Raw genomic sequence first — 24,761 nt, forward strand, 5'->3', positions numbered from 1 at the left:
CCGAGTGGGTGGGGGGGGGGTTGGAGTGGATGTCCTGGAGAGTTCAAAAAAAGGGACAAAATCTAACTGCTTAGAGTTAAGAAACAATAGGCGGTACATTACACTGCTGAATGTATTCTACTGGCCACCAACTACTGGCAAACATATAGAGGAACATGTTTGCAAGGAAATTACAGAGATAAAAAAAAGAATAGTTATAATGGGGGACTTCAGTTATCCAAATACAGACCCAAAATAGAAGTAAAGGGCATAGCAGGAAGAGTGTTTCTGAAGGGCATTCAGGAGAATTTTCTTGGCCACTTTGCGTCCAATGACCAAGGAGGTATTGTTGGATCTGGTTCAGGGGATTTAAGGGGTCAATTGGATCAAGCGTCGGAGTAATTTTTAAAAAATTCATTCATGGCATGTGGGCTTCACTGGCTAAGCCAGCATTTGTTGCCCATTCCTAATTGTCCTTGAAGTGGTGGTGAGCTGCCTTCTTGAACCTCTGCAGTCCGTGTGGTCTAGATACACCCACAGTGCTGTTAGGAAGGGAGTTCCAGGATTTTGACCCAGCGACAGTGAAGGAACAGTGATATATTTCCAAGTGGGGATGGTGAGGGCTTGAAGTGGAACTTCCAGGTGGTGGTGTTCCCACGTGTCTGCTGCCCTTGTCCTTCTAGATGCTAGCAGTCTTGGGTTTGGAGGGTGCTGTCTAAGGAGCCTGCGTGAGTAACTATAACATAAGGTTTAGATTAGCTATGGAAAAGGACAAGGAGCAATCTAAAGTAAAAATACTTAATTGGAGGAGAGCCAACTTCAGTAGATTGAGAATGGATCTTTCCCAGATAAATTAGGATGAAAGATCAACGGGCAAAACTGAAATCAATAGGCTGCATTTAAAGAGAAGATCGAACCTCTATTGTAATTGAACATTCTCATGAAGGGAAAAGGAAGGGCAACCAAAACCAGAACTCCCAGGATGAGAGAGACTATAAAGCAGCATGAAAAAGGGGGAAAATGACAAATACAAAGTTCATACTAGAAGAAAGAGCCAGGCTATACATAGAAGGTTCAATAGGAAAGTGGAAAAGGAAATAAGAGGAGCAAAGAGAGAACATGAGAAAAGACATAGCCAATATCAAAGGGGAATCCCAAAAGTCTATAAACATATAATTAGCAAAAGAGTTGAGGTAGGGATGGGCAGGGCCGTTTAGAGACCAAAAAGACGACAGATGCAGAAGGCACAGTTGAGGTACTAAATGAGTACTTTGCATCTGTATTTACCAAGGAAGTAGATGCTGCTGCCAAAAAGTGGATCAGAAGGTAGCTGAGATGCTGGATATGCTAAAAAATTGAAGAGGAGGTACTGAAAAGGCTGGCCACACTTAAAGTTCATAAGTCACCACAATCAAATCAGAGAGAAGGGGGGGTGGAAATTGCAGAGGCACTGGTCATAGTCTTCCAATCCTCCTTAGGGGTGGTACCAGGGAACTGGAGAATTGTAAATGTTATACCCTTGTTCAAAAAGGATGCAAAGTGTAAACACAGCAACTACAGGCCAGTCAGTTTAACCTGAATGAAGGGAAAGCATTTAGAAATGATAATCCAAGACAAAATTGTCACTTGGATAATTGCAGATTAAGAAAAGCCAGCACAAATTGGTTAAAAGGCAAATCATGTTTAGCCAACTTGATTGACTTTTTTGAGGAGGTAACATTGATAATAAAGATGATGCAGTTGATGTGGTGTGCATAGAATTCCACAAGGTGTTTGACGAAGTACCCATAATAAACTTGCCAGTAAAGGTGAAGCTCACGGAAGGAAAGGGACAATGTGGCACAGATACAAAATTGGCCAAGTGACAAGGAACAGTCTTGGTGAACGGTTGTTTTCAAACTGGAAGGTAGGTATATAGCAGGGATAAAAACAAAAAACTGTGGATGCTGGAAATCCGAAACAAAAACAGAATTACCTGGAAAAACTCAGCAGGTCTGGCAACATCGGCGGAGAAAAAAAAAGAGTTGACGTTTTGCGTCCTCATGACACTTCAACAGAACCGAGTGAATATTAGGAGAGGGGTGAAATATAAGCTGGTTTAAGGTGGGGGGTGGGGGTGGGGGGAGAGAAGTGGCGAGGGGTGAGGTTGTAGGGACAAGCAAGCAGTGATAGGAGCAGATAATCAAAAGATGTCACAGACAAAAGAACAAAGAGGTTTTGGAGGTGATGATATTATCTAAATGAATGTGCTAATTAAGAATGGATGGCAGGGCACTCAAGGTACAGCTCTAGTAGGGGTGGGGTGAAAAGACTAGCAGGGCATAAAAGAGTTAAAAATAATGGAAATAGGAAGGAAAAGAAAAATCTATATAAATTATTGGAAAAAACAAAAGGAAGGGGGAAGAAACAGAAAGGGGGTGGGGATGAAGGAGGGAGTTCAAGATCTAAAGTTGTTGGATTCAATATTCAGTCCGGAAGGCTGTAAAGTGCCTAGTCGGAAGATGAGGTGTTGTTCCTCCAATGTGCGTTGGGCTTCACTGGAACAATGCAGCAAGCCAAGGACAGACATGTGGGCAAGAGAGCAGGGTGGAGTGTTAAAATGGCAAGCCACAGGGAGGTTTTGCCTTGTGTATTAGGCCTCCAAAGTTGTCAAAATAATGTTTCAAGTTGCAGACTCCATACATAGTACTAGTTGATTTATTTAAGACAATGAAATAGATTATTCTAGCTAGTAAATATAGTCAAATCCGTTAGGAGGTTTTTAGAATTAGAATCAGTGGATTGGATATGAAATAACACCTACAATGTGGGAAAGAAATTTTGTAAATCCCATGCACTGACTTTTTCCTTTTAAAATGCTACATTGGCTAACATACATCTTTATTATAAAAATATCAAACATTAACATAATGCAGTTTGTCTCAAAATGAGCTACTGTTTAATGTTGCACTCATACAAAGTCATATATTTTTAAAAATGGTTTCCCACTTGTTAATTTCCAGTGCCTCACAGATTAAATGTTGATGATCAACCTGCAAAGTCTACAGTGTAACAATTATTGATCTATTAATATATTGATGATCACAATATTGATGGGCAACACTCATCCCACCACTTGCTGAGAATTTTCATTTTTATTCCAGTAATTAAATCTCTTTAATGATTGCAATGTTTAATTCATTTGTCACTACTAAGGCAGTTGTGATTTAAAAACTACCAGAATATGGGACAAAAGAAACGCAGAACACAACTGTGCTATGAAACGATTTTCCGAGTTACATCCATGTACCAGCAGGGATCAGGGGCTGCATACACAAGTTGCAGAATATTCAGACCAAGGAAACCAGTTTTGCTGATTTGAATACAAGATATAAGTAATGTTCTAACACAACAAAATTAAATTAGTATCTTTAATGTCTTAAATATGATTAGTGTAGATTGAACTGTCAAATTATCCATGATTTTGTTAATTAGTTGCTGCAGTTTAATTTAGGATTAATATCAAAAGCCATAAAAAGGATTGGGGAGGGGAAGGAGAGCAGGAGGGAGGGTCAGTCAGTAGAAAACTGAAAGATTTAGTAAATGTTCTTGGGAATAAGTTAATTGGTTTGTATTTCTGCTATCACAGGTAGGGGAAAACTAAGTGGAAAATCAGACCATATCACTGAAATAATGGGCTTTATTCAAAGACTTATTGTAATTAGCTTTATGTTTGCATTATTGGAATTAAATAAATTGAGTGTTTCAAAGCAATGTACTTGGGTGCAGCAATGAACAAATCTCAAAAAAACTGAAATTGTGCTCATGGAAATGGGAAACTTGAGACAGATGCTTTCACATACCTTAATGCCCAGCTTGGGGAGCAGGTGTGGGTGGTGAGAAAAAAGGGAGACGACAGGAAGGAAAGCACTATATAGTAGCAAGGGATTTAACTATCAGGAGTAGAGAGAGTTTTTTTTTTAAAAAAACAGCGATGACCCAGAGTTCCAAGTAGTATGCTATCTCACATGTTGCCAGGATGCGAAACAAGAAGGAGAAATTTCTGGAAAAGGAAAGAAAGCAGCCAAAATTCATGGTCCACATTGGAATCAGTGGCATGGATAGAAGAGTATACATAAGGTCTTGCAAAGAGAGTTTAAGAAATTACATACTAACTGGAGATTCCAAAAATGGTAATCTCCAGATTGTTTCCTTGGCCGTTCCCCAGATAGACTGAAAGGTAGGTAAAGGCAATGTATATAAGAATATATATAACTGAAGGAGAAAGGGGTTCATATTCGAGGGGCAAGGGAGCATTTTCTGGAACAAGGGAGAGCCTTCACCTATACCAGAATGGCACCTATTTCCTCATGGAGAGCGACAACAACAGTGGGACAGGATTTAAACGAAGAGGAGCTTGAGAAAAGATTAGTTTTGATGGAAGGATCAGAGGACACCTATTTAAAGTGATTGCCACTCTTGGCTGTTTTGCCAAGAAAAGCCTTTTTTATGAAATGCAAAGAGTGGCTATGACCTGGAGAGAGGGAAGATAGGATGTGGAGGAGGCAGATTCAATAGTGGCTTTCAAAAGAGAATTGGAAAGCATCCAAATAGCTAGCAAAAGGGAGAGAGCAGGATTGATAAGATGCTGGAAGCAGAAAGCAGAGATTAAAAGGATGAGAAACTACGAGGAAGAAATGGTAAGCTAGCGATGACTGTTACAGAAGGAAGGGACAAACTATGTTAAAATTAATAAACCAGGAAAAATAATGCTGAAACAAAACCTAGAATCAGACTTGGCTCATGTATGTAAATACACAAATAATTCAAAACAAGATTGGATACTTAGAACCATTAATAGCTATGTAGATAGTGAATGACCCACCTCCTGAGGTCCGGCACATCACAAGTGCCAATATTTGGCAAACTCAATTCACTCCATATGCTATCAAGAAATTGCTGAAGGCACTGGATACAGCAAAGACTATGGGGTCTGACAACATCCTGCCAGTAATACTGAATATTGCTCCAGAATTAGTCACACCCCTAGTCAAGCTGTTCCAGTACAGCTATAACACTGGCATCTGCCGGAATGTAGAAAATTACCCAAGTACGTCTTATGCACAAAGAGGACAAAATTATTCCGGCCAATTACCACTATCGCTCTACTCTGGATCAAAAGTGACGAAAGGGAAGAAGTCATTAAAGTGCCATCAGGTCGTACTAACACAGTAACAACCTGCTCACCAATGCTCAGTTTGGGTTCTGCCAAGGCCATTTGGCTCAAGCCCTCATTACCGCCTTGCGCCAAACATGGACAAAAGAGCCAAACTCAAGACGTGAGGCGAGAGTGACTGCACTTGACAACAAGGCAGCATTTGATCAAAGTGTGGCATTAGGGAAGCCTAGCAAATTTGAAATCAACAGAAATGAAGGAGAAAACTTGCCACTTTTTAGTCATACTTAATAGAAATGAAGATGGTTGTGGGTGGCCAAACATCGCAGTCCCAGAACATCATAGGACTTCCTCAGGGTAGTGCCCTGGGCTCAGCCATCTTCAGCTGCAGTATCAGTGACCTTCCCTCCATCATAAGGTCAGAAGTGGGGATGTTCACTGCAATGTAGAGTGCCATCTGCAATTCCTAAGAGACTGAGACAGTCCATGTCCACACACAGAAAGACGCAACAGACTTAACAGCCTAAGTGGCAAGTAACATTCATACCATACAAGTGCTGGGCAATGACCATCTCCAACAAGACAGAATCTAACCATCTCCCCATGACATTCAACAGTATTACCATAGCCGATTCCTCCACTAACATCCCAGGGGTTGCCACTGACCAAAACTGAAGTGAACTAGCCATATAAATACTGTGGCTACAATAGCAGGTCAGAGGCTGGGAATTCTGCAAGTAACTCACCTGCTGAATCTCCAAAGCCTGTTCACCATCTACAAAGGCACAAGTCAGAAGTGAGACAATACTCTCCACTTGCCTGAATGAGTATAGCTCCAACAACACTCAAGAAGCTCAACACCGTCCTGGACAAAGTAGCCCGCTTGATCAGCACCCCATCTACCACCTTAATTATTCACTTCTTTCACCTCCAGCACACAGTGACAGCAATGTGTGCTATTATACAAAATGCACTGCAGCAACTTACCAATCCTCCTTCCAAACCTGCAACCTCTACCACCAAAGGTGCATGGGAACACCACCACCTGCAAGTTCCCCTCCAAGCCACTCACCATCCTCACTTAGAACTATAGTGTTATTCTTTCACTGCTGCTAGGTCAAAAAAAAAAACTGGATCTCCCTTCCTAACAGCACAGTGGGTGTACCTACCAGAGATGGGCTGCAGCAATTCAAGGCAGCAGCTCACCATCACCTTCTCAAGGGAAATTAGGGATAGGCAAATGCTGGCCTTGCCAGCAATGCTCACATCCCATAAAAAGGAATATAAAAAAATAGCAATCAAAGTTAGAGATACAGATTAACAGTGTGGATTTTTTTTTCTGGCACTTCTAAATCTGGTATACTTCTAGGTCACATATAGCATAATTCTTTTCACCATGTCTTAGCCTTAAATCTTCTACTGCATCAGTGTAAATGTTCCACTTATTATTAAGCCCTTTAGGAAGTATTCCTAGGTTAAAGTATCTTATTACTGTAGCTCATTCTTGATATGAAAATGTCAATTGTAAATTATTGCTCATTTTGTACTATATGCTCTGTATCAAGAACAGTTACAGACATTGTTTTAATTTGCTGATCTTGTAAATTGGTACATGAACAGGCAGTAACCTCAAGTTCCTATATTAGCTCACATTTAATTATTTTCTCTCCTCAGGCACTGTCCCCTTCTCCTTTAATTCTACTGTCATCGCCCCTCACTTCAATAAACTAATTTTTTGCCCTTTATCAATGCAAACTATTTCCTCATCTCCAACGGTCTGTGAGTAAGCTATTGCCTCCCAAATTCAGCCAATCATTTCTAGAACTTGGTGTTTGAATCAGGTTTCTAGCCTTGCAGTGCACTCAAGCTCTCAAATTACATCCTATATAATGGTGGCCATGGTAACTTATCCTCCTTGAACTTAAGTTGTCTTCAGCATCTTTATCCAATATCCCACCATCATCAGCTAGGTAGGGGTGCACTCACCAAGTTCCATTCTTATCTATCCAGTCTTAGCCAAAGAATCACCCGTAATAGCTTCCCTTCCCAGTCCTGCACTGTTACCTCTGGTGTCCCCCAAGGATCTACCCTTGGACCCCTCCACTTATATTTCTCCTTGGTAACATTATCTGAAAAAATGGTGCAAGTTTCTACACGTATACTGACAATATCCAGCTCTACCTCACCCACTACCCCTCCACTGTCCAGCTGCCTGTCCAACATAAGAGTACTGAATGAGCAGATATTTCTTCCAAATGTTGAGAAACCAAAGCCATTAACTTGGGTTCTTCCCATGAACCCCGTTCTCTAGTCACAGGCTCCATACCTCTCCCTGCAACTGAGAGACTGAACCAGACGGTTTGTAACCTTGATGTCATATTTGGTCCCAAGAGGAGCTTACGAGCACATAGGTGCACCATCACTATAACCACCTACTTCCACCTCCATAACACTGCCCCAACTCCATTCCTGCTTCAGCTCATCTGCTGCTAAAACCCTCATCTATGCCTTTTGTTACCTCTCGACTTGACTATTTCAACACATGCCTGCTTGGCCCTCTTAGTTTCTACTCTCCATAAACTTGGTCATCCTAAAGTCCTGTGCTAACTCACACAAGTCCCATTCACACCCCATCAACTTGGAGCATTGACCTCCATTGTATCTCAGTCAGATAACACATTGATTTTAAAAATTCTCATCCTTGTTTTAAAATCCCCTCTTGGTTTATGATCAGTTGTTGTTTCTGTCACGAAACCACGACCATATAAGTACTTATGAAATATCCTTATTCCGAAAAACATGGACAATGCTTCATGTTCTGAGCATAATTCGGTCACTGGTACTGAGTGTGCATGAAGCAAATCTTTCCTCACCGTTATCCAACATGAGTTCACAGCACATCTTCCATAAGGAGAGGCATCACATGCCAACAATCTTTTTGGACACTTCATAACATGCAAGCATTGTAGCGTCTATCAGTTTTACATAACTTGAAAGCTTTGTCACACTTCTTTGTCCAAATGCACAGAACATCCTTTCAAGAGTTCATTCAATGGATGCAATGAGGTTGCCAAATTTGGTCTGGATTTACAGTAGTAATTCACTGGGCCCAAGGTCTGAATTAAAGAGATATTTTGAGGATGTTATTATTTCTTATTGCTGGAGCCTTACTCTTGGTAAGATGTGACCCATCTTCATCTACCTTGTCACCAAAGTACCCTTGTCTATCATACAGAGTCTTGAAACATTTCACATTTGTGTGCCTTCTGCCAAACTCCATGCTTTTCCAAATATTGGAACACCTCTTTCAGTTCGTCACCATGGTCAACCTATTTGGAGCCAAAAATAACTATGTCATCCAAATAGCACACTATTCCTTGAATGCCTTACAAAATTTAGTTCATCACCTTTTGGAAAATTTCAGGGGCTCAAGAAACACCAGTAGCAGCCTATGGAACTGAAATAGGCATGTGTGTATTGATAGAAAGTATAACTTAGGCATTTGTCAGATTTAACTTTGAAAAAAAAAAAATCTGACCCCCTAACAACATTATGAATAGCTCCTCCACATTTGGCAAAGTATTGGGTGGGTTATATTCCAGGACCTGATTGACGGTTTCCTTATAATCACCACATATTCTTACACTACCATCAGACTTTGGTAATACCTCTCTGGGAGAAGCCCAATTACTCTATTCTTAGAGATGTTTCAATTCTTGTTCTACTTTCTCTAAGAGCAGAGTGTACTGGACAAAGCCTGCAATAAACTGAGAGTTTCTCTTAACCCAGATGTTAGCCTTGTATCCTTGAATCTGTTTGTTGGTTTCACTGAACACTTGAGGGTACTTGTTGATCAATGTTGTGATGTGAATCTTGCTTTGATATGAAAAAGCACGTCGCCATTCAACTTAAGTGCAAACCAGTTTGTTTCTAACAAGGCTGGATTCACCCTGCGTTACAATGATGGGCGATTTTGCACATTGCTCAATGTATGACTGGAACTGACATATCCAATTATGGGAATTTTCTCTCCTCCATAACTGCATAATTCTATTCGCAATTTCTCCAGCTGACAAGATACTTCAGAAATTATGCTGATGGATATGTCGTGCTGACCTCCATGTTTAGCGAAGCTCTATCCATCACATGGGCAACGATGCTTTGTAAATTTCCACTGTACACCCTTGTGCTTCAGATTGCATGGATCTCAACCAACCCCTCATTGGATGTGTTCATCAACCATATGCAGTGACTGCTGTTACCTCCAGCCAGCTTTTCCTTAGTTTATATTCATTCAACATGCCTTGGCAAGATGAATCTTATTGCAGCTGTAGCACTATCTTCACAAAATGGACAACTGTGCCCAAATAAGAACAGAAAAGGCTGGAGAAACTCAGCAGGTCTGGCAGCACCTGTGGAGAGAGAAACAGAGTTAACGTTTCCAATCTGTAAGGCTCTTCAGAGCGATATGGACCCAAAACATTAACTATTTCTCTCTCCGCAGATGTTGCCAGGCCTGCTGAGTTTTTCCAACATTTTCTCTTGTTTTTATTTCAGATTCCCAGCATCTGCAGTATTTTGCTTTTAACACTGTGTCCAATGTTGGTCTAAGCACTGGTAACAGGACTTTTTAGTACCACTGTTTACTCTGGCCTTAGGGCCTTCTGCTCACCCAGCTGCAGCTTATTCAGCAGTTGACTGGCATTTGAGTCACGTTCCGCCATGCCCATGGACGATGTTGTTTGCCAAAGTTAACTTAACCGTCGACACAGCTTGTCAATGTCATCAACTTACTGCGAATGTGCGCATTTTTTAAAGAAAGTCTCACACAAATTTGGTCCTACTAACCTCTTTTGAAATTCTCAAAAATTACTATGAATGAACAGCTTTCTCAAGGCCATGATAAACTCTCCAAATGTACTCTGAGCACCTGATTTCTTGTTCCAAATCAATAGCTTTCAGCAATCTCCAATGGCTTGGGGCTTGTAGTGCTGCTCAGGCTTACACAAAATGTCTGACAGCAGCATGGCCTTTAGGCTTTATTGGAACAAGCAAATTCTTGAGTGTTTCATACAGGTCTGAGTCTGCTTTCAAAAAAATAAATAAACCACCCTTTTCCTTTCCCTCGCTGCCTGATTAACAGTTGGATTATCAGGATCTTCAAGGATATTATTAGCGACAAACTTTATCTCCAGCCGCTTCATATACCTGCCAATAGATTCAGTTGTATTCTCCCAGTCGCACAATAACACCTGTTGATACAGCTATCTCTGAAGGTCAGTCCACCAATGTGTGCAAATAGCCTTTTCACCAAGGCCAGATTTTTAAGCCTATTTCTCATGGTAAAACACATTAAAGTTCCTCTGCTAGTTTGATAGAAGCTTCTCAAACTCAAATTAATTCAGCTAGGAGTACCATAAACCCAACCTCTTCGCTAGACAAAACACTATGCAGCGTAAGAGCTTTGTACCCAGGTGAAAATGTTTTAATCTGGTTTGGTTTACACACACGGGGGTGCTATTAGATTGGCCTTGCTTCTTCCCATCAGTAAATTTCTCCAGCCCTCAGAGCCACCTGCGCTTCAACTCTAGCCTCTTGAGCTTCCCTGGTTTTAAATGCTCTACCATTAGTGGCTGCACCTTCCGCTGCCAGGTCTTACGTTTTGGAATTCCCTCTTTCAGATCTCTCTTTGACCAACCTTTAGGCCATCTACCTTAATATCTTCTTATGTGGCTTGGTGTCCACTTTTATTTGATAATGTGCCTGTGACACCCCTTGGGATGTTTTATTGCGTGTTGTGGTGCAGTGACTGTTGTTGAATTGAGGAACTCAGATTGAATAATGACCAGGGTGGTTCATGGTTCTTATAGAGAAGACATTTCAATAGCGCTGGGAGTTCAAATGGGAGTGATGGTGAAGGACAAGAGAAACAGCAAGATCCAGCAGCTTGGTATTTCCTATTGGCTGAGAACCACTGAATCCTGACAAGAGACCATGAGGTTAAAATTACAAAGTTTTGACAACAGATGTCTTCTGAATATTAATTCAGATATACATTGAGTTGAGTGACAAAGCAGCCGAGGAAGAGGGAACTGTGGGCAGAATTTTGCCCTTGGTGTGTGGGCTCGGCAGGGGCTGTGGGAAAGCCGACCAATGCCCACAATCAGGCCTGGAAGGCAATTTCACACTGGAGGGCCAATTAAGGGCCGCCCAGTGTGAAACATGTTTGGCAGTGTGGGGTGGGGGGGGTGGTGCGGAGAAAAAGAGTGTGAGCTGGGCGAGTACGACCTTTGCGCATGCGCGCTACAGAACCTCCGAGGCAGGGAGCTGCCTCAGAGAGATGAGCTGATTTGAAAAATAAATTAAAGATTTGATAAATGTTATGAAACATGTCCCTTCTCATGTGAAGGAATCACATTATGTAAAAAAATTAAAGTTTTTATGTAATTTTTATTTGCTTTTGGAAACCTCATCCCGTCTGTGGATGAGGTTTCCAAAAAAAAAATGCAAGGTTCGCTTGGCCTTTCCGCCAACCACAAGGTTGGACGGGCAGCGGAAAATTTACTTCAATTATCTTTTAAATGGCCTTAATAGGCCTTTTAATTGTCAGCGGGTGCGCTGCCAACTCTGGCGTGCACCCACTGACTAAAATATCATGAGTGTGAGCAATGATGTTGGGACATACGCCCGGCATCACTGCAAGTCATTTTATGCTCGGTCGGGTTGGAAGTGCCCCTGCCAGCCCGCCAAGTTAAAAATGTTACCCTATGTTTCTTTCCTTCCAGAAAAGACTAAAGACTGGATAGCAAGATTCCATTCCGTTTCGATAAGTTATATTGATGCCTGCCAATGAATTTGGGATTCAGTGTAATAGATTTGTACTCAGATGTTGAAAAAGCAACTTCATATCCATGTAATGAAACCACAAATTTGCACTGGTTAGATTTGCTACCAGAGAACATCAATTGCTTTAGTGTATTCATCCACTACAGTGATGAAAGCCGTATTTATAATGCCACTTTTGCTTTGATATGAAGCAATTTAGTGTGCATTTCAAAGTTAAAAACTCAATAACTCCAATTTGCAATGCCATTTGGATTCCAGTTAGTTGAGACCCTCCAGGCGGTCATCTCATGCTACGTGAAATTGGCATCAATTAGTACACAACTCTGTTGCAGTCCGAAGTTCTGTTTATAAAGTACTCAAGTCAACTGACAGACTTGATAAAAAAAGAGTCAGAATCTGGTTAGAAAATGTACGTTCCTGTTTGCTCTCCAACATTCGGTGTGCAGGTCCGGATTGTGCCATGTCAAAGAAACAACAGCTCAGATAGAGAGACACTTGTATTGTTTAGTAGATACAAAAATCATATTTACACAGTTGTACAAGAATAAAAGCCATTCATTTTTCCATCTGCTTTACAGCCTAAATCATGATACAAGAATTTACATTTACCTGGCCTGCTGGAATGAATAATCACATAGTAGCAGGTGATGCAACCTGGCTTACGACAGCGAGGGTTTTTTGTTCCAACCTTGAGTCATGTTGTCAACCTGGATATCAAGCAGATAAGGCACTCCACAGATCTTGGGATCTACTATCTACTTCAGGGCTTCCCAGCAGCAATGGCTGCTGTGAAGCTCTGACTGAACGTGAGGCCTCTTTAAATCCTCACTTTTGAAAAAAGCTATGGTGGGCATGGCATAAATGGACGATGCTCGAGGCCCGATTCCTGCTCCAAAAACAAATTGAAAAAAGCAAGTTCTTAAAAATACGCAAAGACTGAAAACTCTCTCTCCTCCCCCCACCCCCTGCACTCACAGCTCCCACTGAGGGGTCACGGGAGGCAATGGCCTACTTACAGGAGTGAAGTGATCAGTAATACGGAACTAAATTTGATTGACTAGCATCAAATGGAAGAGTGTAATACAACCCGTATTATGAGGTGAACATTGCTGATTGTATTTTAGTCTCCAGCTTTCAGTCTCAGACAAATTATGGCTGAAGATTGATCAGTTAGAAGAATCGTGTTCTTTCAAATAGAATGGTGCTCTATATAGATAAGGCAATGGAGGGTACACCCCCACAGCAATTTTAAATCTGTAACCTATTGTTTAAATTCACCAATAGCCGGTCAAACACTAGGAGGAATAAATATTGGGAAGATGTGGGTCAATGTAACACAAATACAAAGAAAGTTTTCAATAATTCAAATAAGGTCAGCTGTACAACTAGAACAAAGCAAAGCAAAAGATAACAAGGTACTAACAGGATCCCAGGATTGCTCTCCAGAGTGATTTGGGGTGGGGGGGGGACTTACATCACAATTATTGGATCCTTAGTCCGAAGATAAATGAACATTTTCTTCCAGCCGCTGCCTAGGCCTCTACACTACGCTAGTCACACTATGATATTTTTAAAAGAGTCAATATTTCTTTTAAAAATTTGAAAAAAATTTGCTCAAGGCATGTTAATTTTCTGGCAGTTCAGAATACACCCTAACCAGGCAGGGAAACCAAAAGAATCCGTTAGGAAATGCAAGACTGGGAAATGCAGAACCATCCTGGCGCAGCTTTTGACAGCCAAATAAAAGAGTGCTGTATTTTTAATAGCTACCTTAAGTCCAGTAAATTGTCAACAATCACAGCATTTTGGAAAGATTATTCTATACAGTTCCATATCAAGACATGATGATCTATTTAAAAAGAATGCACATTCCTGCGAATTGCCTTGGGATGTTTTACTATGTTAAAAGCACTTTATACCAGCAAATGTAAATAATTGTTTCACGATTGCACCACACATCACATCCTCCAGTATTTGCATGGCCACAAGGATAAGATTAAAAGTAACCATCCTGAGGATGTCTTAAAGAATAAAAAAAATGCTTTTATGTTTCAAGTTGAAAAACGAATGCATCACAAATATTTGGCAATGAGTTTAACGTCAGATAGACATTCATAAACCAATGGCACTGCCCTTATGCAGCTTGTAGTACCAGAGGAGTTTGCCTGAATTATATAATCTTGAAACTTGCTGCCAATCATCGTTCTATTAACCTGTATACACATTAAAAACCAAATACACAGCAATTGCATAGGCTATAAAAGTCTCACATCCCCTATAAAAAAGTTTCTAGAACACTTGCAAAATGTTTAACACATCTGTTGCACATTTGTTTTTGACCAAGAAATTCCTCCTTTAGTTCAGTGTACATCTGCAATGAGGGCTCTTTTCAAAAGCAATAAATGAACTAGTTAGTTTATTACACAAGCCATCTCAATTAAAAAGCAACCTTTGCACAGTGAGTTTCAGCCAGCTGTATACTGCAATCCCTATTTAGGGCATTATTTGAGTAGAAAACAGTTCTGCTGATCAAGCTCAATATTTCCATTAATTCAGATTGGTTGCATCAGTTAAATGACATGTATTCTAGATAACCCACAAATTGCCCAACTTTTAGGTACAATGGCTTAGAATGCTAGATCTCGGGGATTGGAAAATCCTAGTCCTGTGAATTCCCACGTACCGCTGTGATTAACTAAAAAATAAAGTACAAAGCCAGAACTAATAATCAAATGTTCCATAGTTTAATGAAAACAAAATGCTAGAAAGACCCAGCAGCTCTGAGAGCATCTGTGGAGGAAGAAACAGGGTTAATGTTTCAGGTCATTGACCAAAGTAAAAAAAAGTGTTCACCAATAGTTGTGCGCAAATGTTACAGCAACTTCAAGTGAGGTCAGATGTGTGGTTAAACACAGCAATCCACGATGTGCCACTCTTTTGTTGTCTGGTGCACCACTGAAAGGTGTTGATGCATTAAATTTATAAGACTTGCCAACTTCAGTCCCAATTACCATTTTAATGATGCAGTGTGTTAATTGCTGCCAGTCAACCTCTCTAGCATGAAGATTAATTTCAAAATGTGAAGTCTCATTCCTTCAAGTTTTAATTGTTGTTGGAAATTTTTAAAAAATCATTTAAAATATTTTAAAACTTTTTTTTAATTGTTTTTCACACCCTTGCCCCACACCACCACAATCCAATCTCCTCTTACCCTCTATACTTCTTTCCATACCTGATTTGACATTGAATTCACCCACTTACTCTTTTTTCTTCGTCCTTGCACTGTCAATTTTACAATCATTCATCGGATTGGTTGAGGACAGGGGTGGTGGTGTAGTGGTATTGTCACTAGTCTAGTAACCCAGAGACCCAGGGTAATGTTTCAGGGACCCATTTGAATCCCACCACAGCATATGGTAGAATTTGAATTCAATTAAAAAATTTAAATCTGGAATTAAATCCATTGATGACCGTGGAACCTTCGTCAATTGTCGTAAAAACCCATTTGGTTCACTAATGTCCTTTAGGGAGGGAAATCAGCCGTCCTTACTTGGTCTGGCTTACACATGACTCCAGACCCACAGCAAGCCAGTCTGAAAGGAATGAAACCGGACAGATCACGCTGCATCGACCTAGGGACCAGAAACAACAATAGTAAACTCAGCCCCATCAACCCTGCAAAGTCCACCTGGGAGCTTGTGCCAAAATTGGGAGAGCTGTCTCAGACTAGTCAAGCAACAGCCTGACATAGTCAAACTCATGGAATCATACTTCTACAATAACGTCCCAGACAGCAACACCATCCCTGGGTATCTCCTGTCCCACCAGCAGAACAGACCCCAGCAGAGGTGGAGGCACAGTCGGGAAGGAGTTGCCCTAGGAGCCCTCAACATCGACTCCAGATCCCATAAAGTCACATGGCATCAGGTCAAACATGGGCAAGGAAACCTCCAAATTACCATGTACAAATCCCTTCAGCTGTTGAATCAGTGCTCCATGTTCAACACCACTTGGAGGAAGTACCAAGGGTGGCATGGGCAAAGAATGTACTCTGGGTGGCAGACTTCGCTGTTCATCACCAAGTGTGGCTCAGTAGCACCACTACTAACCAAGTCCTAAAGGACATAGCTGCTCGACTAGGTCTGCAACACGTTGTGAGGGAACCAACAAGAGAAAAAATATACATCCTCACCAACCTACCTGTCGCAGATGCATCTGTCCGTGACAGTAATCAGTAGGAGTAACCACCACACATTCCTTGTGCAGAAAGTCCTATCTACACATCGAGGATACGCTCCATTGTGTTGTGTGGCACTACCACTATGCTAAGTGGAAAAAGATTCAAACAGTTCTAGCAACTCAAGACTGGGCAACGATGAGGCACTGTGGGCCAACAGAATTGTATACAACCACAATCTATGACCTCATGGTCCATCATATCCCCCAATTCTACCATTACCACCAAGCCAGGAGATCGATCCTGGTTCAAAAAAAAAGTGCAGGAGGGCATGCCAGGAGCAGCATCAGGCATACCTAAAAAAAGGTTTCAACCTGGCAAAGCTGCAACACAGGACTACTTATATGCCAAACAATGTAAGCAGCAAGTGGTAGACAGAGCTCAGTGATTCCACAACCAACGGATCAGATCCAAGCCACATCCAGTCATGAATGGTGGTGGGCAATTAAACAACTCACTGGAGGAGGCAGCTCCACAAACAGCCCCATCCTCAATAAATGGGAGAGCCCAGAACATCAGTGCAAAAGATAAGGCTGAAGCAACAATCTTCAGCCAGAAATGCCGAGTGGATGATCCATCTCAACCTCCTCCGGAGGTCCCTAGCATCACATGTGCCAGTCTTCAGCCAATTCGATTCACTCCACGTGATATCAAAAAACAGCTGAGGGCATTAGATAATGCAAAGGCTATGGGCCCTGACAATATTCCAACAATTGCGCTAAAGATTTGTGCTCCAGAACTTGCCACGCCCTTAGTCAAGCTGTTCCAGTACAGCTACAACATTGGCATCTACCCGGCTATGTGGAAAATTGCCCAGGTATGTCCTGTACACAAAGCAGGATAAATCCAACCCGGCTAATTAGTGCCCCATCAGTCTACTCTCCATCAGTAAAGTATCATCAACAGTGCTATCAAGCGGCACTTGCTTAGTAATAACCTGCTTACTGACAGGGTCACTTAGCTCCTGATCTCATTACATCCTAGGGGTAACTACTGACCAGAAATGGGACTGGACTAGCCATGTAAATACTGTGGTTACAAGAGCAGGTCAGAGGCTAGGAATCCTGTGATGAGTAACTCACCTCCAGACTTCCCAAAGCCTGTCCACCATCTACAAGGCACAAGTCAGGACTGTGATGGAATAATCTCCACATGCCTGGATGAGTGCAGCTCCCACAACACTCAAGAAGCTCAACACCATCCAGGACAAAGCAGCCTGTTTGATTGGCACCCTATCCACCACCAATGCACCACCAAGCCTCCTTAGACAGCACCTTCCAAACCCATGACCACTATCATCTAGAAGGACAAGGGCAGCAGGTACATGGGAACATCACTACCTGGAAGTTCCCCTCCAAACCACTCACCATCCTCACTTGGAAATATATAGCCTGCCCTTCACTGTCACTGGGTCAAAATCCTGGAACTTCCTCCCTAACAGCATTGTGGGTGCACCTACATCACATGGACTGCAGTGGTTCAAGAAGGCAGCTCACCACTACCTTCTCAAGGGCAATTAGAAATGGGCAATAAATGCTGGTTTGCTAGTGACACCCACATCCCATGAATGAATCAAAAAAGGTAGAGTTGCTTGCCTGTTCGTCCAGCGCTTCCCACAGCTATATTATCAGTTAACACTTTCAACAACTTGTCAGAAGATATAATAATTTTCATAATGTACTTTGCCTGGATCTGTTTAAATCTGTGTTTTACTGTTGCCTTAACGAAAGTAGAACTGGGAGTTAGATTAATTGGGGGAATTAGAAGTTATCATAGTAGTAATTTGAAGATCTATGTGCGTGCTTAAATTCATTTCTTCTATCAATAAAGGTTTAATTTAGTTTTGTAGGAAACCTATAAGACTCGGTGGTCTTATTATTACTGAATTCAAAGGCACGCATCTCGAAATTTATACACATTGCAAAACAGTTGTGGCAGTTGTTTCAAGTTTCCCTTTGGGATTTGAGCAGCTCGGCATTTACAATTGGCTGTGCCATAACACAACTTGTCATAATTTTTTTTTAAAACCTTAACATGCAAAGGCAAAATCTAATTAAAAAGGTGGACACCTTTAAATGCTCTGCTGTGGCAAATTATGCTCCACTATTTGCTGCAAGTCCTGGCAGAATTTCCAACCTATCTCAAGCCCATTAGGTTACAATGCAATTTATAATGGCACCACGGTCAGTCAGACACTCCTGAATTAGACAGACCAAGAACTTCAATAGAGTTAGGGTGTTTAATAATACTACTGAAAGTCTGGGAGGTCTCAGCAACCCAGTAACACTTTGACAACTTTACTATAAATTGAACAATAAAGAGGTAGTTTAACTGTTTACAGTTGTTAGTCCCTGCAAATATGGAAGCCTGCACAACTCTGAGGGATCAAAGCAGCAAAAAGTTGAAAATACCCATGAAATCTCTTGCTGGTGTAGTGCTTTGACATGTTCTTTTTACTGGTAACCTCTAGGTCTTAATTATTCTACTGCTTATTGTTTATCTCACCGCTCCTGAAAATCACTGTTGTAAATTGATCAACAGTTTGAGACTTTGTATTGCAGATTGACTGGAGACAGTGGAAATAATATTTTAACTCTAATAAGCCAAATAATAAACTAATTAGGACAACTGTTAGCCCCACTCAAAATCAAACCATGATATACACTGCCAGATCACTAAGGACATTGCTTGGTCCTGGATAGAGTTGTATAAATTAAAATATAACAAACAATGCTTAAAAACTAATTAAATGTAATCATGGATAAATTTAAGATTTTGCTCAATTGTCAGCAGAAAAATTAGCCGAAGTACTTTGTAGTTACAATTTGACTTTCATCCCAAGTTTTTCCTCATGCAATTAGCTCAAATGACCAGTTTTCATAAGCAGACCAATTCTCTGGTGAAATCCACACCTTTATTCTGTGTTGGATTTACTGTAGCCAACCTAATAAATAAATCATCCATTGCAGAATCTGCAAGATACCCAGCACATTGTGTCATGCCAGACACCATGTGCCACAAAACAAAACTATTGTTTGCATTTACAAGTATGACAATGCATTCATTCAGGAATGCAAATGTTCAAAAAGAATCACATGCAACATAATACTTCCATGAAATGGAATTGCCTACAGTATGTAATAAAACCTTCTCAGAAAACCAGCCCCTTTCAGATTCTTGAAGGTAAGCATTGCTTTGGATAACAGTTGGTTTCTGTTTTCATATCCATGTTCTTTCTGGTTGAGATGTTAGATGCAGTATGCGCTCACTGGAGACAAATGGGACACAGACCACCGAAGAGTCCTAGTTTTGAGTACCTTAATCCTTTTGAAGGCAGGACCGTCAATCAATCATGATCAAAGGCACAATATTCAGTGCAAAAATATGGTTTTCTGGCACATGAACACAAAGTTAACAAATCATCTGGATCTCATACCAGCTACAATCCTTTACAAATCTACACCTCTACCAAAATAATGAATGTTTGCTCTACATTGGGGAGACCAAACACAGACTGGATGATCACTTGGCGAAACATCTCCATTCAGTCCACAAACACAACCCAAGCTTCTGGTTGCTCGCTGTTTTAATTTTCCCATCCCCTCAATGCAAGCTCAAGGAACAGTTATCAGCTTTTGATTTGGCACATTGCAGCCTTCTGGACTTTGACATTGAATTCAACAATTTCAGATCATAGCCTTTGCCCAAAGTTGCAGGAAACAAATGGAGGCAATGGTTCTACTATTCCCAGGTACACCTCCTCTAGAGTCATCTTTTGTTTCCTGTCCCATTATCCCTCGTCACTTGACCTCCCGTCTTTCACCGCCCTTTCACTGACCTTCCTTTTTGTCCGTGTGTCTTTACTTAAAATTATTACTTCTCCAAAGTTTTCCTCAGTTCTGATGGAAGGCCATCAACTGGAAATGTTAGGTTACATTTTACAGGGTGTGGGGGTAAATATTGCGCACGCACCACCACCACCCCCAACCCTGTTACAAAAGTCAGCCGCAAACTGTCTGACTTTAAAAGAAGGGCTGTCCTACTGTGATAACACGCTGCTGATGGCCTGAACAAGCAGAGAGTAGGACTTCTGCCCCTCAGCTGGAGGAAGACTCACCTTTGAGAGCTGCTGGCTAGTCTGATTGGCTAGCTCCAGTAGTTCCAGTGAGCACTGCTGGAACTGCAAGCAGTCCCATGATGGAGAGCAATGGATCCTAGAGGACCCTGACAAGTCTGGAATTTTTGGGCAGAGAGGCATCAGGCAGGGAGGAATCACCTTGGGTGGTGGTTTGAGGGGGGGGGGGTGCAGCTAAGTGTTCAGTTTTACCCCAGTACACACAGGGCACCCACACCCCTCCCCCGCAAAAAAGAATGAACCTCCCCTTCCTTCCCACTTTTGCACCTCAGATGGTGAAAACACAGATTCCCCACTCTCCCCCGCTTGCCCACAACAATCGCATTATGGTGTGGGCAGCATAATATTCAGGTCAAGCAGCTCAATTGCCCATTAATGATTTTCTTTAAAAAACAAGGTGGAGGAGGGGGGACTGCCTACCATACGATGGGAAGCAGGCGTATTTTATCTATGCGCAGGATGGCAGCAGTCCCGATTTGCAAATATAAAATCTTGGCCTTTAAGCTCTACTTCTCTCTTCACAGATGCTGCCAGACCTGCCGAGTATTTCCAGCAATTTTTGTTTTTAATTATCACCTTAACCAAGTTTCTTAACCACGACTTTGTCAAGCCAGAGAGATGAACAAAATGGTTTGATCACATTTCCCTTACGATTAGATTTCAAACAATATCACTGATTTACAAACAGAGAGAAACAAGCGGGATAAGTCATGCTTCATTTTCTTAAGGATTCTGCCAACTGACAGCATTTGATTCCAATGTTTTTCTTTAAAAAGAAAATAGTAATTTCTTGATACAAACTAAACTATTGGAGGTTCACATAGTTACTAATTGCAGAATGATATTGATCAGTCACCGGCACCAGGTTACCTGACTAACTTCCAAGACACTGAATGGTACACAGTTGTGGGGGAAGGGGATAACAAATGGAGGGGAAATTATAAATAACATTTTCTACTGCATAAGTTTTCTTTTAAAAATGATAGAATTAAACAAACATCTCTGTCAGAGGAAATTGTCATTAGCTATATCACGTATACACACAGGTAGTTACACAATACTTTCACATGGTGCACATTTATTGTGAAAGGACTTATTTTGGCAGCAGATCCATTTCAATTATTAAAACTCTAAGAGCAACCCACCATATAGTGCGTATCTTGGAGAGGTCATGGATTAGATTCCTTCCTTATTGTTTGAAGCAGGCAGTTTCACAAGAACTGAGGGATCATATTTAGAATAAAGAAACATAAAATTAGGATTCAGCATAGAGTAGCTGGCCATATCCAGTCACAATAACAATCTTGCACCAACCGCACCACTCTCTGCTCTTTTAACCCCTCTTATACTTCAAAACCAGACTATATTACAAAAACTAGTTCCAGCAGCCAGTCACTACGTTAATGGGAGCAGGCAGGAAATAACTGAATAAAACAGCTAATTTGAAACATAAAAGTACCACAATTTCGCACAGTTCTGCAGAGGAAGGATTTAAGTGACAGGCAATTCAAGTTTCAAACAATTCTAACATGATCTCTGCCCCCATGTTACATAATCGGGGGGGGAAGTAAAAAAAAGTGTTCTCCAACTTGCAGATTAGACAGACTAAAGCCATAATTTCTCAACGCTTGCCCTAAACTCCATCTCTTTCACCAGCCATTCACTAAAGCTGCCATCCCACTTGACTAAATGCTGAGCTTAAACCCCAAATTCCATCAACCACAAAACTCAATTTTATCACTGCAACACTACCCACTATCCAACTGTGGTGTTTTTAACATGCCAGTTCCTCCACCATTTCCAGCTGCTCCAAAACCCAGCCATCCACTCAGCTGCTCACTACATTGATCTTTTCCCCCCCCGAATATGGTTTTGCAATGCACCCTGCGATGCTGTTTTATGTTAACTTGCTATATAAATGCAAGCTGCTAATCCATACCAATACCACTTCACAAGGTGCTGTGAGGAAGTGACTCCCTCTCGGGAGCATTCTCACACTGCAGGTAACTGCATGCCTATGAGCTGGATGGAGGTGGAGGAAAGAGGGTGAGCTGGAAAAACAGCAACCGAGAGAATGGATTGTGAAACATGAAAGAAATTTATTTATTTTCCCTGTTCTGTGACCTCTAAATTCTGGAGGCAAAGTACAGCGAGATTCTGATTAAACAATATAAAGCAGCAGCAGGAACAACCTCACTTATGTAGAAAATCTAACATTGTAAACATTTTTACAATCATAATGGGACAATAGGTGGCCAAAAATATGTTTAAAGGAGGGGAGAAAGATGGTGAAGCAGAGTGGTTTAGGGAGGGAATTCCAGAACTTAAGAGCCTAGACAGCCAAAGCCATGGATGAGAATTTTAAAATCAAAGCCAATATTACGATCACCCCCTCATTGTGTTTTTAAGTCCAATCCTTCAGCATTCCCTGTGCTTAGTTGACCAAGAATACGACTGAGCCACATTGTTTGGTCTGTGCAAGCTGCTGCATTTTGAAATAAAGTGATGTAAATATCCCCCACTATGCCTTCAATAGCAGGAAACAAAATTGAACCTCGAAAGTTATATTTGAGTCCCGTTTCCTCTTTAAAATTCTCAAAGCACTGCTCCCAGAAGGACGAAGTAATACTTGGGAAATGACTGGTTCTGGTCCGAGCTGGTCTGGTGCACTTTTAAAATGGAACTCCAGTTCAGACCAGTACCAGTCATTTCCCAAATTTTACTGTTTTTCCTTCTGTTTGAGAGCTGGTCAATAATTCCAGTGTAATTAGACTGGCAACTGTAATTATACTTCAAATATAATTGAAGTAACAGTAGACCAGCATTCTGGACTGAAACTGAGTTTAAAAAAAAGTTTGTGAAACACTGTCATCCTGGCCTTGGCTCCTCACAAAGATGGTGCTGCAGAAGTTTTGAAACCCAGTTGCAATTTCTAGTCCTCTGTCTATTTTTGTTAAATCTTGTGCTTTATTATGGGTCAGCAGTAGTTCAGTTGTAGCACTCTCACCTCTGCATCACAAGATTGTATGTTCAAGTCCCACTCCAAGCACTATGCATTAAAATCAAGGCTGACGATCTAGTGCAGCACTGTGGGAGGTGCCGTATTCCAGGAAGGTATTAAACCAAGGCCCCAGCTGCCCTCTCAGGTGGAAGATCCCAAGAGACTATTTCAAAGAAACCCAGGAGAGTGATCCTCAGGGTCCTGGCCAATATTTATCCCTCAAATCTTAAAAAAAATCATATTGCTATTTTTGGGAGCTTCCCATATTACAGTAAGACCATGAGACATACGAGCAGAAGTAAGCCACTCAGACCATTGATCCTGCTCCACCATTCAATGAGATCACGGCTGATCTGATAATCCTCAATTCCGTTTTCCTGCCTTTTCCCCGTAACCCTCGATTCCCTTAACTGATTAAAAATCTCTCAATCTTGAACATACTTAACGACCCAGCAACTACAGCCCTCTGTGGTAAAGAATTCCACAGATTGACTACCCTCAGAAGAAACTCTCATCTCAGTCTTAAATGGGCAACCCACTTATTCTGCAATTATGCTTCATAATTATGAAGTAATTACACTTCAAAAAGTCCTTCATTGTCTGTAAAGCGCTGAGACATCCAGTCTCATGAAGAACGCTATATAAAACACAAATTTTTCTTCATCAATATTCACCACATGGGAAGACCTCTTGGCTATACCAATATTCTTTCCTCCTGTGTTTGTGCTGCCACTCTGGTGCCACTTTACTTAGCTGCTATATTTTATAACTGGAGTAGACCATAATTATACAAATTTTAAGGCACAAACATCACACCACCAAAATCTTACTGGATCTTCTAGGTTTTGGAAGTCAGCATTGCAACACTAGTTTTATAACCCTGCACTCAATACTGTTGTCCTAACCATAAACATCATTATAATTTTGAGATCTTTTGCTAGATGTTGGCTGGACAGCTCAACACAGACTTGTACTCCACTAGCAGGTTTAATATTCAGCGACGAGCACACTTCACAATGCCTAACCACATTAGGAAAGCGAGCATCGCAAAGCTCACAAACCTGACTATGCATTGAGACAAGGGAACAGGTAGGGAGGGGGGGGAGAAAGGAGATAGTGCAGAGCAGAATTCTGGTTCATGAAGCTAACTAACCTGTCTGAACTTAATTTGAATCAAACATTGATTGTACATGAACTGAACTCAAAGTAATGTATTAAATTCATACATTGCTTAGTTCAAATTGACTGGCAAGTTTCAACTTCTGGTGGGCAACCCCTGTGTCCAGAACCCTCTGAAAATGTCTCCAAATTAGAGTCAGAGACTTTGGAGAGTTCCGAATGACTTCCCAGAATAGTTACCCAGGAAATGTTGGACAGGAAAAAAAACCATATCAAACTCTTGGATAGC

General features: G+C 41.2%; 1 protein-coding gene across 3 annotated transcripts in view; it reads right to left on the reverse strand.

Annotated features, from left to right (window-relative positions):
* The window catches only part of LOC121283839 (sestrin-3-like), a 117,932-nt gene that overhangs the window by 84,696 nt on the left and 8,475 nt on the right, over positions 1-24,761 (reverse strand). For 2 of the 3 annotated variants that reach the window (XM_041198619.1, XM_041198620.1), the window contains exon 2: positions 21,498-21,572. The exons of the other annotated variant lie outside the window; for it this stretch is intronic. In XM_041198619.1, the coding sequence (XP_041054553.1) occupies positions 21,498-21,500 (3 nt within the window). In that variant the 5' untranslated portion in view covers positions 21,501-21,572. The remainder of the gene's footprint in view (positions 1-21,497; positions 21,573-24,761) is intronic. 3 annotated transcript variants of the gene reach the window in all.

Source organism: Carcharodon carcharias, chromosome 11, assembly GCF_017639515.1.
Source record: "Carcharodon carcharias isolate sCarCar2 chromosome 11, sCarCar2.pri, whole genome shotgun sequence".
Taxonomy (NCBI): domain Eukaryota; kingdom Metazoa; phylum Chordata; class Chondrichthyes; order Lamniformes; family Lamnidae; genus Carcharodon; species Carcharodon carcharias.